Source organism: Pipistrellus hanaki (genome assembly GCF_964339955.1).
Source record: "Pipistrellus hanaki genome assembly, chromosome: 2".
NCBI classification, from domain to species: domain Eukaryota; kingdom Metazoa; phylum Chordata; class Mammalia; order Chiroptera; family Vespertilionidae; genus Pipistrellus; species Pipistrellus hanaki.
In genome coordinates this window covers 163,220,842-163,235,737 of record NC_140504.1, presented here as the reverse complement: position 1 = coordinate 163,235,737, position 14,896 = coordinate 163,220,842, and the positions used below count along the sequence as shown (strand labels likewise).

At 43.6% G+C, this 14,896-nt stretch overlaps 1 protein-coding gene across 3 annotated transcripts in view; it reads right to left on the bottom strand.

Moving 5' to 3' along the window:
• The window catches only part of C8B (complement C8 beta chain), a 44,354-nt gene that overhangs the window by 4,624 nt on the left and 24,834 nt on the right, over positions 1-14,896 (bottom strand). For all 3 annotated transcript variants that reach the window (XR_014793984.1, XR_014793985.1, XM_084872567.1), the window contains 4 exons: positions 14,429-14,669; positions 12,772-12,900; positions 9,312-9,475; positions 1,950-2,103 (listed from right to left, as the gene is read on the bottom strand). Coding sequence is in view for 1 of the 3 variants with exons in the window: in XM_084872567.1 (XP_084728693.1) it covers positions 1,950-2,103; positions 9,312-9,475; positions 12,772-12,900; positions 14,429-14,669 (688 nt within the window). In the remaining 2 variants the exon portion in view is untranslated. The remainder of the gene's footprint in view (positions 1-1,949; positions 2,104-9,311; positions 9,476-12,771; positions 12,901-14,428; positions 14,670-14,896) is intronic.

Genomic DNA, 14,896 nt, shown 5'->3' with positions numbered 1-14,896 from the left:
GCCTAATACCCTGCCTGTAAGTCATTACTTGTGTTAATCTGTAACATGTCACCCTAAAATCTTCTCATCTGGATCACACTGAATCTCTTCACGGGACTGTCCTTCATAAAGCAGGCCTTAAGAGCATCCTTGCCCTGTCTTCATGTTCTCCCTCACCTCCAGGATAGAACCTCAGGTGGGTCCCAGTTCCCAGGTCCAAATTTCACACAAGGCAATGGGGATTTCAGCAACCCTAGGTCAAAACCTTGAGCTGGTGACTGACTTCCTTCCTGCTGAACTGACCCTCACTCAGTGTCCTTGTCCTAATGGTAGAACTCCCCAGCCTTAGGCTCTCACTTATGTCTTCTGTGCTCATATCAGTCTTGTCCAATAAGGTAGATACATACTCCTCAATATCCTCTGGGTAGCTGGGATCTTTCTCCATGAAAACATGTCTTCTTTGCTGAGCTTGCTCCATCCACTTGGCTTGTACTGCCAACTCCAATGGGCTCTCTGGGCTGGAATCTGCTGGGACTAGCTGCTCTAGGTGCCCTGTCTTGGCACCAGGATAGACTGGACACTTCCTCAGAGTTTTGTTAGCTCATCACAAGAGGAGTGAGCATAAGAAACCAGGCCTCAGCCTCTTCCATGTTTGTCCTGCCCACTGCAAGGACCCCAGTGTAATCCTCAAAATTAGGAATCAAGTCCTAGTGGCCCATCCTTGCTACCCCTCCCCAGTCCTCCAATCTTCTCACATGTCTTAGTCAGGAGAGGCACAAAGGGTTTCCTCTGCTCAGCCCAGGACTTCTTTTTTAGCCAGAAGAAATTCCCTGAGTCTGTCCCCACTTCTGTTGTAGACCGCACAGCCTCAGGCTGCTCTTGTCTTCAGTTTAATGCTGCTGTCACCTACTGTGCTCCTTGTGGCTGGAACCCATGTATCCTGAGAGCCAGAGCAGCATTTCCTAGTTGCTTACATTCTGACTCCTTGGGAGCTAGACTAACAGACACTTCTATTAGCACTTAGTGCAATTCAGTGTAACACTCACTAGTTTATCAACTCATTGAAATCCTTGATCCTGTCTACCACTGAATTCAGCTATAGGACAGCTTCTCAGCCCTGACTCTACAGTGAAATCACCTGGGAGATTTTTATAAAGGCCAATCCAAAGGATTCACTTTAATTACTTTGGGCAGGATCAACAGCTTTGTGTTTGTGAAAAGCTCTCTGGGTAAGTCTCACATGCAGCCCGGGATAGGATCTGCTGCCTCAGACGAATGGCTTATGCTTTGCCATCAGCTACACCTGAGGGCAGGGGTCTCCTAGGTGCATCCAGAAGAGGTGGGGACTTTAGCAATTGTGGGTCACACGCAGGCTGGTGGGGAGGGTGTCACCATCCTGGTGAAGGGTCCTTCTCCAGAAATACTCATATCAAGATCCAGGTTGGGCCCAAGCATCAATAGTTATGAAGCTCTCAAGTGCAAGCATACCTTGTTTTATTGCTCTTTGCTTTATTGCCTTTTCATAGGTATTGCATTTTTGTTGTTATTGTTTTGTTTTGTTTTGTTTTGTTTTGTTTTGTTTTTTACAGAGGAAAGGCAAGACTCCCCACTGCAAAAAAATTAAGATATTCACTTTATTGAGATACCCACTTTGTTACTGTGGTTGATAACTGGGGCTGCATTGTCTCCGAGGCATGCCCATGGTCCTAATGTTGAGTTAGTTTGAAGAAGCTTATGTTTAAGAGGTTCCAGTGTCCAGCTCCCCCCCTTTTCCTCATTGAGATAATTTTAAAAAGCTTAATGACATTAATGACAGACCCTGGGGCTCAAGGTAGATGCTAGGGATTGACCTAGAAACTCTCCTTGAACTACTCTGGAGGGTATGTGGTTTTGATAACGTGTTCTGGCCCCTGAACCAGCCCTCCACATGATAGCTCCCACCAGAGACACCAGCTGCCCAGAAATGGTACCTTTCAGGATAGGGACCCCATTCCCTTTGCAGGGGGCACAGAGGCAGGAGCTGACTTCTCTCTGGAACTCCTCCAGGGCCTTCTTCATATTCTGCTTCACTGTGCTGGAATAGGCAAAGTCTGTGGAGGTCACCAGCTCATACAGCGGTGAAGCCTGGGAAGCAAGAAAAGCCATTTATGTCAGCAGAAAACATTAATCAAATAGAAGCATAAAGCAGGGCTCCCCAGGAAAGGGCAAGGGGTCAGTGTACAGAGACCCAAAGTAGATCCCTATGGCACTGGATAAATGCCCCACCATATAGATGGATTCCCCATCGTCTCTCTGTCCCACTCCACCTGTTATCCACAAATAAGCTCATTCAAGTTCAGGTCAACCAATACTTAATGAATATTTCCTAAGTGCCAGGAAGTCAGCACAAGTAAGCAAAATATAAAATCCCCACTCGCAAGAAATTCAGAATCCAAAGGTAGAGACAAGCATAATGTGGGTATTTACAGCACAGGTAAGAGGGAAAACTTTTAATGGATAGAGAGGACCAGGTGGTTCATCTCTCTTTGATGGGGGGAGGAGGTGATTTTCAAGCAGCTCTTTGAAAGTATTAAAGGAACCTGGTCCTAACATCACTATCTTATCAAAATCTATCAAAAGCATTCACACTTTGCCAGAGCCACTATCAGGAAGCCTTTCCCAAGCTCCAGAATTCAAGGAACACCTTCCTAACACGAAATGCTCACAATACTCTACTGCTCATTCAATACCAATTATTTTTGCTCACTTGTCGTTACATTTTTTATGTGTTGAAATCTCTGTCTTCTAATCTTATATAATAAATAGGTAATATGCAAGTTGACCATCCATCACAACCTCTCACAAGATGGCCACCCCCATGTGGTCATAAGATGGCCGCCACAAGATGGTCGGCAGCAGAGGGCAGTTGTGGATGACCAGGTCAGCAGGATAGGGCAGTTGGGGGGAGACCAGGCTTGCAGGGGAGGGCAGTTAGGGGTAACCAGGCCAGCAGAAGAGGGCAGTTAGAGGTGACCAGGACAGCAGGGAAGAGCAGTTGGGGGCAACTGGGCTGGCAGGGGAAGACAGTTGGGGATAATTGGCCCATCAGGGGAGAAGTTAGGCATCAATCAGGCTAGCAGGGGAGTGGTTAGGGGTGATCAGGCTGGTAGGTGAGCAGTAGGGAGCCAGCAGTCCTGGATTTTGAAAGGGATGTCTAACTGCTGGTGTAGGCCTGATTCTGACATCCCCCGAGGGGTCCAAGATTGAAGAGGCTGCAGGCTGGAACACTGCTCCCCCTCCCCCGCCCCTTCAGTGCACGGATTTTGTGCACCGGCCTCTAGTTAGATTATAAATTGAAGATCAGGGCTACAAACTCCTCAGCTCTGCCTCTAGGATTCAGCCCTGAGCTTATTGAAAACTACTGATAAAGTTGATCAAATCAAAGGGGATTGAAGACCTTACAATCAGGCCAGTAGCAGCAGGCATGGAGGAGAGAGTATGCATAGAAAAACTGTAAAAGCACAAAGGGGATGCTGGTCTCTCAGAGAGCTTAGCAGTTCCTGAGACTGAGAAGCCACAGATTGAAGTGTTGGTATTTGTAGGTCAGGAAAAGCCAGAGGCCACATCTCAAACTATTTAGTCTCTTGGCTCCAGTTTCAGCTCCAGGGCCAGGTTCCTCTCCAGATTTTGGTTGTGATCCTGCCCTAATCCAGTCCTAGAGAGTTTAGGGTCTGTCTAAATGCAGGCAATCATGCCTAATAGAAACCTCCAGTGAGAAGAAAATTGCTTCCATTTCTTAATGCATCTGATGCTGACCTTCGCCCCAGTAGGCAGAGCAAGGCCCCTTGGTGGTCCCATTGTCTCACCGTTTTGTAGTCAATGAATTGATCCAGAGGCTGTTTGCAGAACCTTCTAGCCTGCTGGCCTGCATATAGGGCAGGGTTTGCTGTATACCAACCACCAGCTCCAACAGCAGCGTTCCCTTCAGAGAAAGCCTGCCTTTACCCACGCCTTTATCCTATCAGCACTGAGATTTGCACCAGGAGAGGGAGAAAGTCAGAGGCAAAACTGGAATAAGTCTTCCAGGTATACTTTGTGCTAGAAGCTGTGATGGTGGTTTACACATATGATCCCACATTATTCTCTTAAGGCAGCAGTTATTAGTCCTGTTTTCAGGGGAGGTTGAGTAACTGAACAAAGTCAAATAACTCATAAAATAGCATTACCAGGGTTCTAACCCAAAGCCTTTGTTTTTCCTACTAGTTCGTGATGACTATTAATAAAAGTGGCTTGACTATTTCTATTTCTAACCTCATCCCAGCATTCTCCACATTTTGCAGACTTTGGTGGAGCTCTGAGCAGCAACTCTCAGATCTTCACAGCTCCCTCTTTAAATCAAGTTAATATGACATACCTGCCTGTTCTTTGGTTTGCTGGTACTCTTTGCTCTTCTTCTTCCTCCCTGCCTCTCTCCCTACTTTCCTCCTTCATTTTTCTTCCCATCTCTTCCCAAAAATACAGAGTCCCAATTTCTCACCTCGATTATTGGGTCCTTAGCATCCCTGCCCTTATAAAAAGTTTATTTATCATATTGCTGCAGAGATGATGGGTCCTATCTGTTCAGCACCATACACTTCTCTACAATGGACCCTGGTGCTTGACATTTTCAATGATAATAATTATTGCCATAGCTAGCATTTATTAGGTGCTGAACTAAATACTTGACAAACATAATCTAACTGAATCTTCATAACAATCTTATGAGTCAGGTAGGTGGTCTTCTATATTCCAATTTTATAGATGAAAAGGCTAAGTCACAGAAAAGTTAACAAGAGCCACACAGGAATGAAAAAGGATTTGAACTGTTACCATTGTGGTCTGTTTCTTGTAAGTATATATTTTTGGATCAGTAAGTGGAAAAATATTTACCCCAAATAGGTGGCTTAAGAAAAGTATAGTTTTATTTTCCACTTTTTTCACTTCACATCATATTATGAGCATAAAAGTTTTTGTTTTTGTTTTTATTATTATTATTTATATGGTTGCATAGAATCCTGTGGTATGGATGAACTAGAACAAGCATGTCAAACTCAAAGGCTGACACCGGATGAATAAATGAGGCATGCGGACCCTGGGCCTAGAGTTTGATATGTTTGAACTAGAATATATACAACACTTGCCCTGTTATTAAATATTTAGGTTGTTTCCTTTTTTCTTTTCTCCTTTGCTATTACACACAACATAAATCAAGGCATGTTTTTATACATATATCTTTACCAACTTTTAAGATTATTTATTTAGCTGATCCTGCATTTAGGGTTATTGAATCAAAAGCTATAAGCATTTTAAAAGTTTAGATATATATAGTTAAGTTCTTTTCCTAAAGGGTTGTACCTATTTACAGTCCTATCTCATTTTATAAAAGTGCCCATTTTATCACTCTCAATGGATATTAAGTGTTATAGATTTTTAATAACTATCAATTTGATAGGTTAAAAATATTGCTTTGTTACTTTAATTTTTAGTTTCTAGAGAAGTTGAAAATTTTGCATCTTTATTCATCATCTGAGCTCTTCTGAGTGTTGTCCATTTCTTTGAGATATGTCTTATAAACTCCAGGCACATTTAGAATTTCATTTGTGGCAAAATTATTTTGTTGGTGTGTAAACTGCCATTTAAAGATATACATGGTTTCCTCACTTGAAATTCAGAATTTATTGTTAAGGGTGCTATTCAGCAGTGTAAGTCCAACATTATCTTACCAGGCGATGCTACTACACCATCTGTTTGTAAACCTTCCCTTGGTCAGAGTGATGTGCTTTGAGAGCATCTTTGATGAAGCTGCTTTATAATGGTGTACTGGTTATCACTGTTGAGCAAATATGTCAGCTTCTTTGGTTTTGGGCAGGTGGCAGGGCTGCAATCTCTGCCATCCTTAAGGACATGTTTGCAACGTGACTTGTTTCAGGCAGTGAAAGGTATGCAGAGGGAGTGTTCCTTCTTGGTGACACCTTGGGAGCAAAGTGAGCTGACTTTTCCTGTTCCCTCACCACTGCTGTGGCGATCTTGGGAGCAGGTGCCAAGATAAAGCCTCCATTGCCTGGACCCCTGAGTGGTGTTAGGAAAGCCTTCAGTGAGTACACTCTAGAACATGTCACTGAGATTTGGGTGTTGTTCTTAATGCAGTGTAATCTAGGTTGTCTGACATCTTTGTGGGCACCATTCACTACTATACTTTTCTTTCTACCTTAGGCAATGCCCAAGCTCCATATAACATCTTCTATCAGCCTGGATCTCAGACCACAATCTAGCTACCCTGACCACTAGATAAATGTACATGGATCATAGGCCTGGTGACTAGGGTTGCCAGTTAAATAAGAATTCCCAGGTAAAATAGAATTTGAGAGAAACAACAAATAACTTTTTAGTATAAATATAGTCCACGAAATACTGAGGAGATCCTAAGATTCAAAAAGTATTCCTTATCTGTCTGAAATTCAAAATTAATTTGACATCCTGCATATGCACTTGCTAAATCTGGCCACCCTATATGTATTTCCTTTAACATCTCAACATATCTTTGGGATTTCTTATCCATCTAGGATCATTTCAATGGGCCACAAGCTTTTTCCTTCCAGACCTTGTGGTTGTCATTCCATTATCTTCTGGTATTTAGTGTTGCAAAGAATTCTAAGGCCAGTGTGACTTTTACATTTATAGGCTATATTTGTTCTGAAAGTAAAAATAAAACAAAATAAACAAACAAACAAAAAGTCATCACCAGGATGTGTTTCAGTATAGTGTTTTTCCCCCTGGTACTTTTGCCTACTTTTCAATGAGTCACTGTCAGCTCAAGGAAATTCCACTCATTATGTGTGTGATGAACACATATTCACATTTACTTTTGTCTCTTTCTCAGGAAGAAGGCCCAGAGATTTTAATTTCCACTCTGTGCTCTCTCTCCATCATATTTCTTTCATGTCATTGTTTTAATCTCATTGTCTTTCGCTCCTATATTCTAAAAACATTTTTATAGCCCCTTCCACATCACCAACTCAATTTCCTGCAGTGTCAATTCTGTTCTTTATAGTTTCCAATGTGGGTTTTAATTCTGCTACTGTGCTCCTGGTTCCCTGTATTCAGCTACTTCCCTTTTTATCTGATTAGTGTCTAAACATCTCAGCTTCTATTTTTTAGTTCATCAATTTCTTGTTTTCTTGATGTTTGTTATAATCACAAAGCAGATACTTTCCAAATTTATTTTTGCTTTTCTATATTTAAGATGTACCCTTGCCTCCTGCATCTTGAATGTCATGTCAATCTGCTGTGTTCAGAATGCTCTTTATTTGCCTATTGCTTTTCTGTAACTCCTTTGAACAGAGAGCCATCTTTTTGTGTCTCAAGTTTACCATCAAACAATGTGTATGGGTTCCTCTGTGATTTTCTGCCTTGCCCACCTGGCTCCTACAGGAATCATGATCGTGATCTTCACCACAGGTCTATGTATATAAGTCTTGGCCACCACCTGTGTCTAGGAATTGCTTCCATAGTGGGCCCTGCTGTCCTGGAAGCAATCACTGCTCCAGCTACCTGGTCAGTGACTCTGCAGAGAAGAACTCCTCAGAGACCATGGGAAGCCATCTGCAGTTTTCTCTTGCCAGAAACTGCATGAGGGAGTGAATTGCCCAGAATGTATGTTTCCAACTCAGGTTAGGGACGGATTGAGGAGGTGCATCAACATCTCCAACAATCCTGCCTCCCCTGCTCCTGAAAACATCTCTGGTTCTCTCACCTCTTCCCCTCCATCAGTCCACACAGCCCTCCAGAGCCCTCCACTGAATAGAGGATTTGAATAGCATCCCATATGTGAAGAGAAACTTCTGAGCTTCAGTAAAGTGCTTCACACCTGAGGTTGTCTGCAGGCCTGCTTGAGATGCTTAGCATACTAACATGTCCCCTCTCCTCCCCACACATACCACATCCCATATCACATCATATACTTGGCACTTGGCATTCCCAATGAGCAGGGTGGCATATCCAACCTATTTAGGTAGACAATCAGGGCAATTCATTAATTTTCAGTTTCAAATAAAAAATTCAGATAAGAGATAAGTAAAATGTAAATACTAGGGATCTATATATTTTTCCCTATTCTCTTTCCCATGCCCATATGTGATGCCATCCACTGCCACCATGCTATCAACCAACCCCAGATTTCTCTGGAGCTGCCTGCAACTTTATCCTTCTCAATGCTTGCCTAAGTGTCACCACTGAAAGAGGACTGAATGGCAGCCTTCTTGTTCTGAAGAAACAATGCAGTTGACATACAAATAAAGAGCCTGCAGGAAATTGACAGGGCTGGGAACTGCAGAGTCTTGAGTCAGAGCTCCAGCCCTCACTTTGCCCTCCTTTGCTGCAACAGTAAACCTCCAGGGGCTGACACTGGACCATCAATGACTGTACACATGATGGCAAGAGCAGGACGGTGTACAGTATGACATGGACACCATCCTAAAGGCCCCACAGGCAAGCACCTACCACTGCTGATGTGTGTGACAATCTTGTTCTGGCAAATGTCCTTTCAGTTTTAGTTTGCAAAACTGCTCTTGTTTGGGTGACAGGTGGTTGGGATCATTAGTTTTTTATTTTCTAAACCAGTAGGAAAATCTGGAGGGGAGGGGAAAGGTGCAGGTCTCAGGTCTGGACCCAATAAAGAATCCCAAGCAGCCACAATTGGGTACAACCTCTATGACCTTGATTTTTTTTTATCAGCCACAAAATAAACATATTAACTTGTAGACTTGTGGGGATTAAATGTAATGACACCATGAAAGCTCTCGACTGAGTGTCAAGAGAATAGTAGGTGCCCAAAAGATGTTAATGATTCCCATGTGTTATCCTGCCTTGTGAGAGAGTTATGACTGAGTGTGTCTTACTATGCAGCATAGACTGTATTTTTCACCCTTGCACCTCCCTCTATTTTCCTCCAGTACCTTAGTTCCTATCCCAGCAGTGAAACACAACAACTATTTGTTGGTTGCCTGGATGAATATTTAAATGAGCAAATAATTAAATTAGTAATTCTCTGATGGAATGGAAACAATATTAATGTAAGAAGGCTGTAGTTAGAAGCTGGTATTTAATTTTCTTTAGCAACGTGGGTGCCCTAGTGAGAGGGAATTGGGGGTCACTAGTTGGTGCTGAGCAGTTACACTGTAATTGGTTCACTCCAGATATATTTTCTACTCTCATGTATGCACCTCAAGATTAAGGGTTGGCCTTATTGAGCTCTGTATCCCACACCTTGGCTCAGAGCAGAGGAAAGGATGGATAGAGAAGCTACCCAGTGGTACCTTAATTTTGATGATGTCGGGATTAAACTGCACTGCATCTCCCCACTCCTGCATCAGGTCCGCTGTCAGCAGGTCCTTGTAGGCCAGGGCGGTGACGTATTCACTTGCTCCTCCTCGCACACGGACCACCAAGTCCTCTACCATGCTTTTTCTATTGTTTCTGTCTGATATGGACACAGAGACCTGGGAAGTCAGGGAATCTACTTTTGCACCTTAGCATTTACTGCAACCCAACTAACAATCTGGGTACCATGATACTCACTGAGTTTTCTCAGGAGAACTGGATAGACACATCCCTGCCAGAAGGGAGACACATAGCAATAGGAAAAAGGCAGCTCACCCAATCATATAGGACACAAGTTGGAGGCAGAACAAGGGGACATTTATTTTGAGGATCCATAAATGTCAGTCACTAAGTGAGTCAATGGAAGGTAGCTATCAGATAGATAGATAGATAGATAGATAGATAGATAGATAGATATAAACAGAAAAATAAATTGTAAGTCTATATATATAAAAGCCAAGCAACCAGAATGACAGAATGGCTGGAATGACTGGTCGCTATGATGTGCACTGTGGTGGACAACCAGCCCAATAAGGGTCCCAATTGGCCCCTCTACGTCCCATGGCCCCTCCCCGTGGCCAACCCAGCTCCCAATGGGCCCCTCACTCCGATCGGGGGTGAGGCCAGTCAGCCAACCATCTGCGGCCCCTCCTTCCTGATTGGCCCCAATTGGGGTGGGCTGGCTGGACCCCACCCATGCACGAATTCATGCACTGGGCCTCTAGTATGTAAATAATTAGTAGAAAACTGATACATACATACACACACACATACATACATACATATGTATATACATTTATGTGAGTAGATTGATAGATCATACATAGGTAATTAGATTGGTAGATAGGTAGATTATTGATCATTTATCTGTCAGTCACTAATCACTAATCTCTAAATGTTGTACATGTATTCACTCAATCTTCACTGTGGCATAGACCTATATAATCCTTATTTTTCAGATAAGATAAGAGTTCTTAGGCGCCAGGTATGAAGAAATTCATGCATATAGGACTGCCCAAGCTTTAAGGTCTAGCACTTCATTGTGTGGGATGACAAAGCTGGGAGAATTTGTAAAGGCTGGGCTCTTCACAGGATACAAACCTACAAAAGTGTGTCTACTATAAAATGATTTCCTTTTTCATGGAGTTTCCCAGAAAGCCCTCCATTATATCCGTGAGTCATTCCATTCTAATTTATCTATGTGCCCATGGCTAAAAGAACTCAGCTCTGAGCCTGCAACACCATACACCATATGAAGGCAGGTTCGCATAATGCTGGTAGGAGGATAAACTGGGACAACCATTTTAGAAGACAGTTACAAAAGTGCATCCTTGACAACCCAACAATTTCACTCCTAGGTGTAGACCCTGGAGACACAGAGACCAGATGACTATGTGAGAACACTCATAGGAGCACTGATTCTAAGTGCATGACATAGCAAATGACCCAAATTCAACAGAATGGACAAACTTGTATTCATACAGCAAAATACTATGCAGTGAGAGAAATTAATTAACTATAGTTATATACAAACACATGCTATTGAATGAAAAAACAAAAACAAAAACAAAAACCCATCCATAGAACTGAAAAGATGATGTTCCATCCATATAAAGTTAGAAAACAAGCCACAGTGAGACACTGGTCAGTGGGTCATATGGGAGGTAGAACTATTAAAAAAGGAGGAGTCAGGATGGCGTCATCTCCAGAACGAAGGGAGGAGCCATGGTTGTCAAGGATTTCTGGGATGTTGAGCAATGTTCCATCTGGTGATGTGATGGAGGTTACTTCACAAGTTGTCTTTAGAGAGTGCCTATGTGTTTTTTTTTTATTATTATTTAATATATTTTATTGATTTTTTACAGAAAAGAAGGGAGAGAAATAGAGAGTTAGAAACACTGAGGAGAAAGAAACATCTATTCAGCTGCCTCCTGCACACTCCCTACTGGGGATGTGCCCGCAACCAAGGTGGTACATGCCTTTGGCTGGAATCAAACCTTCAGCCCTCAGGCTGACACTCTATCCACTGAGTCAAACCGGTTAGGGCTAGTGCCTATGTTTTATGTGTACCTCCACATGTAGGATGCACCTTCCGACCCAGCAGCACCAAAATGAACAAACAACAATGTCAACCACACATCAGCTACAGTGCAGGAGACCAGTGATTGATTTTTGTTGTTTTGTTTTGCTGTGGAACTTGCTTTGTATAAGCTTAGTAAGCAGAGTAGACAAAGGAGAGCTGCTGGAGATGCAGAGAGTTGGGGACTGCAGCCCTGCTGATCGGCTTCTCTTTCCCACTCCACTGGCTGTATTGATTCCCAGCTCCCATGTATTCCTGCTCCTAAGATGCCTAGCTCTACACCTTGGCTTCATTATGCACCTTCAACTCAGCCACATTCCGATCTGGTCTCTCCTGCCACATGGGCTCTTCTGTATGGTTTGTGACTTCGCCTGCTCTTTTAGTCTCTGTAAAGCCCTTTGTCTGAGGGAGTTACTGGCCTCCTTGCCTGCTCCTCCTCCCCCTCTCCCCTGCTCTAGCATCCTAACCTCTAGCCAGGCCAACCCCCACCCAGACACAGACTAATTTTCCATTGTTAGATCTTTTTCCTGCCCAAAGCACAACCTTGATTCTTTTCTTTTTTTTTAAATTTATATTTTATTGATTTTACACAGAGAGGAATTGAGAGGGACAGAGAATTAGAAACGTCGATGAGAGAGAAACATCGACCAGCTGCCTCTTGCACCCCCCCTCCCCCCACTGGGGATGTGCCCGCAACCAAGGTACATGCCCCTGACCGGAATCGAACCCAGGACCCTTCAGTTTTCAGGCCGACGCTCTATCCACTGAGCCAAACTGGTCCCGGCACAACTTGATTCTTTACTCACTCCTCCAGCAACAAATCAAATGACCCTTCCCTTAGGAAGCCTGCCCTGATGCTCCCAACTGGGTTTGGTGCTTGTCACTGTCTTGTCATTGGTTCCTTATTTGCCTACTTCATGTGATAGAAATACAATTTTATTCATTTTTGTATGTCCAGCACATAGTAGAAGTAGGTACATTTTTATTAAATGAATTATTATTTTAATCTTTACCTTAGGATATGTTTTACTGATTTAAAGAGGAGAGAGAGAGAAAAAAAGAGAAAAGAGAGAGAGAGAAGAGAAAGAAATATCGATCGGGATCAAACCCATAACCTAGGTATGTGTCCTGATCAGGAATCAAACCCACAACCTTTAGTGTGTGGAGAATGCTCCCCAGCCAGGGCTGACTTACTATTTTAATTGAAATGCCTTGGAATATCCAGTATTTAATGTAAAGAAATTGTTCTTTCTTTGTCCTGGAGTTCTAGAAAGGAAAGATGATAAGCATAGAAGCCATGTGCCCCTGATGCTCACCTTTGATTTCCTTGAGCACACCCTCACACAGGGCCATGGACACACCAAGCTTGAGGTAGATTGCTGTGAAGGCAGCACCGATTCTAAAACCTGCTTGGGCACAGGCATGAATATCCTTAAGAGAATAATCTGCAAGAAGCAAGAAAAGAGGCTCATGACTGAAAGGTAATCCACCCTGTGCCTTTCCTGTGGTTGATTCTAGAGGCCCAGCCCTTGCTTGTTGGGTGTCATGGCCACACAGGGACTCGGGTTCAGACAATGGGAAGCTAGACTGATGACAGGAAATGCAAGCAACTTCTGCACCAGGGACCGAGCCTGTATATGAAACCAGGACCACCTTCCCTTCAGCCACCCAGCCACGAGAGGAAGTGCTCAAAGTGCTTTTCCAAAAACATGGTTCCTTATCAAGTTTCTAGGGACTAGTCCAGGGAATATATGTTGTTGCAATGTCTCCCTTCCCCAACCCACTCATCTCTAATCTTTGATGCAGTAGAGAGAACTTATAAATTGGTCAATTGATTAATATGAAATACCTGGTCCAGTACCTGGCAAAGGGGCCAATTCCTCATTCCTTCTTCATTTTTGGATCATTTCCCACTTGTCCCGCTCTAATTCTTCCCAAGGCATCCTCAACCCCTGGCTCATTGAAACCTTAGGGTGCCTTGTAACACCTCCTATAGCACTTTGAGGCCAGTGCAAGAACAGAAATTTTGACTACTTGGGTTGTCTGGTAATCAGTATTGCCCCATACATGTTCCTTGAAACATGAATCCCTTAATACTATCACTTATAATTCTTTGTACTAGTAGGTTTTATGAGCAAAGGGGCCTCTGTGGCCCAGTAAGTGTGACCAGTGTGGCATCAGACGAGGTGAAGCGGTCATGGCATGGCAGTGTGCTTGGGAAACTCCTAAAGTGGGATTGCTTATGTTCCCCAAACTTATTAGATCACAGAGCCTGTTTGAGGAAGTATGGAAGCCCTTTATAAACTATTGGTGTGGAACCCTTGATCTTGGTAAGACTGAGGTCACCATGACACACATTTATATTTGGTACCTGTGGCTTCTAGGGAGTACACTGGAAGGATAACCAAGGCCCGGTTCTGCCACAGTAAACCATGTGACCTGGGGCAGGTCCCTTAACCTCACAAGTGCCACACTGTTTGAAACAATACCAACTGGGAAACAGGGATCACACCTTAGACTTTCAGATTACACTTGGAAAGACCATTCGAATCTTAAATCTCTTTTGGGGGCATGATGATTGTTAGGATTCAAATGGCGATATCAAGGAGGCATTTTGACATAAGCTCTTGGTTGCAGAGAAGAGGTGCAGGATGGATATACAAACTGGGGGTTATCTGCATGTGGAAGGCATTTAAAGCCTTGAGATTCGATGCTATTGTCTGGAGAAAATAGTTGTAGAAAAGTGGTCTTCCCAGACAGAGGGCAGGCTGAAGGACCAACATTACCAAGTTAAAAAACAGATGAGGAATCTGCAAATGAAACTTTGAAAGTATAGCCAGGGAGGGAGGGAGGAGGAGATAAGGAGCACAGCTTCTAACTCCTCTCCCGGCAACTCATGGACACCTCTCCCCATGAACACACATAGCTCACACGTGCCCCATCAGGAAAGCCAAGCTCCCCAGGGTCATGTACCTGCTTTCTTCATGGCCTCCTGGTTCATAACAAGTGTGTACTCATAGATGCCCCCCAGCACGGCCTCCGTAATGTAGTGGGTACCAAAATCGCGGAAAAGGTCTCTGTACTCGCCGTAGGCATACTCCAGGGGCAGCCGCCTGACTCGCTGGAGGAATTCGTAATGGAGCATGAGGTTTCGGGATTTCAGCTTATAGTGGGCCACCTCAAGGTCAGAGCGCGCATGCAGAAATTTGCTTCCCTAAATGAAATACCAACATGGGAAAACCAGACCTTTAAAGTTAGGAATCTGGAACGAGAAGATGAACTTTACAAATACCACTCGGTGTTCTCGGCTCGAGGTCATCACTCTTATGATTTCTTTAGGACACTTGAGGGAGACGGCCACTCCGACAAGCTCTCAAGTCTCATAAATATTGCGAAGTCCTTTTCAGCATGGAAGAGCTAGCTCTTCGCTCAGGTCCTTAA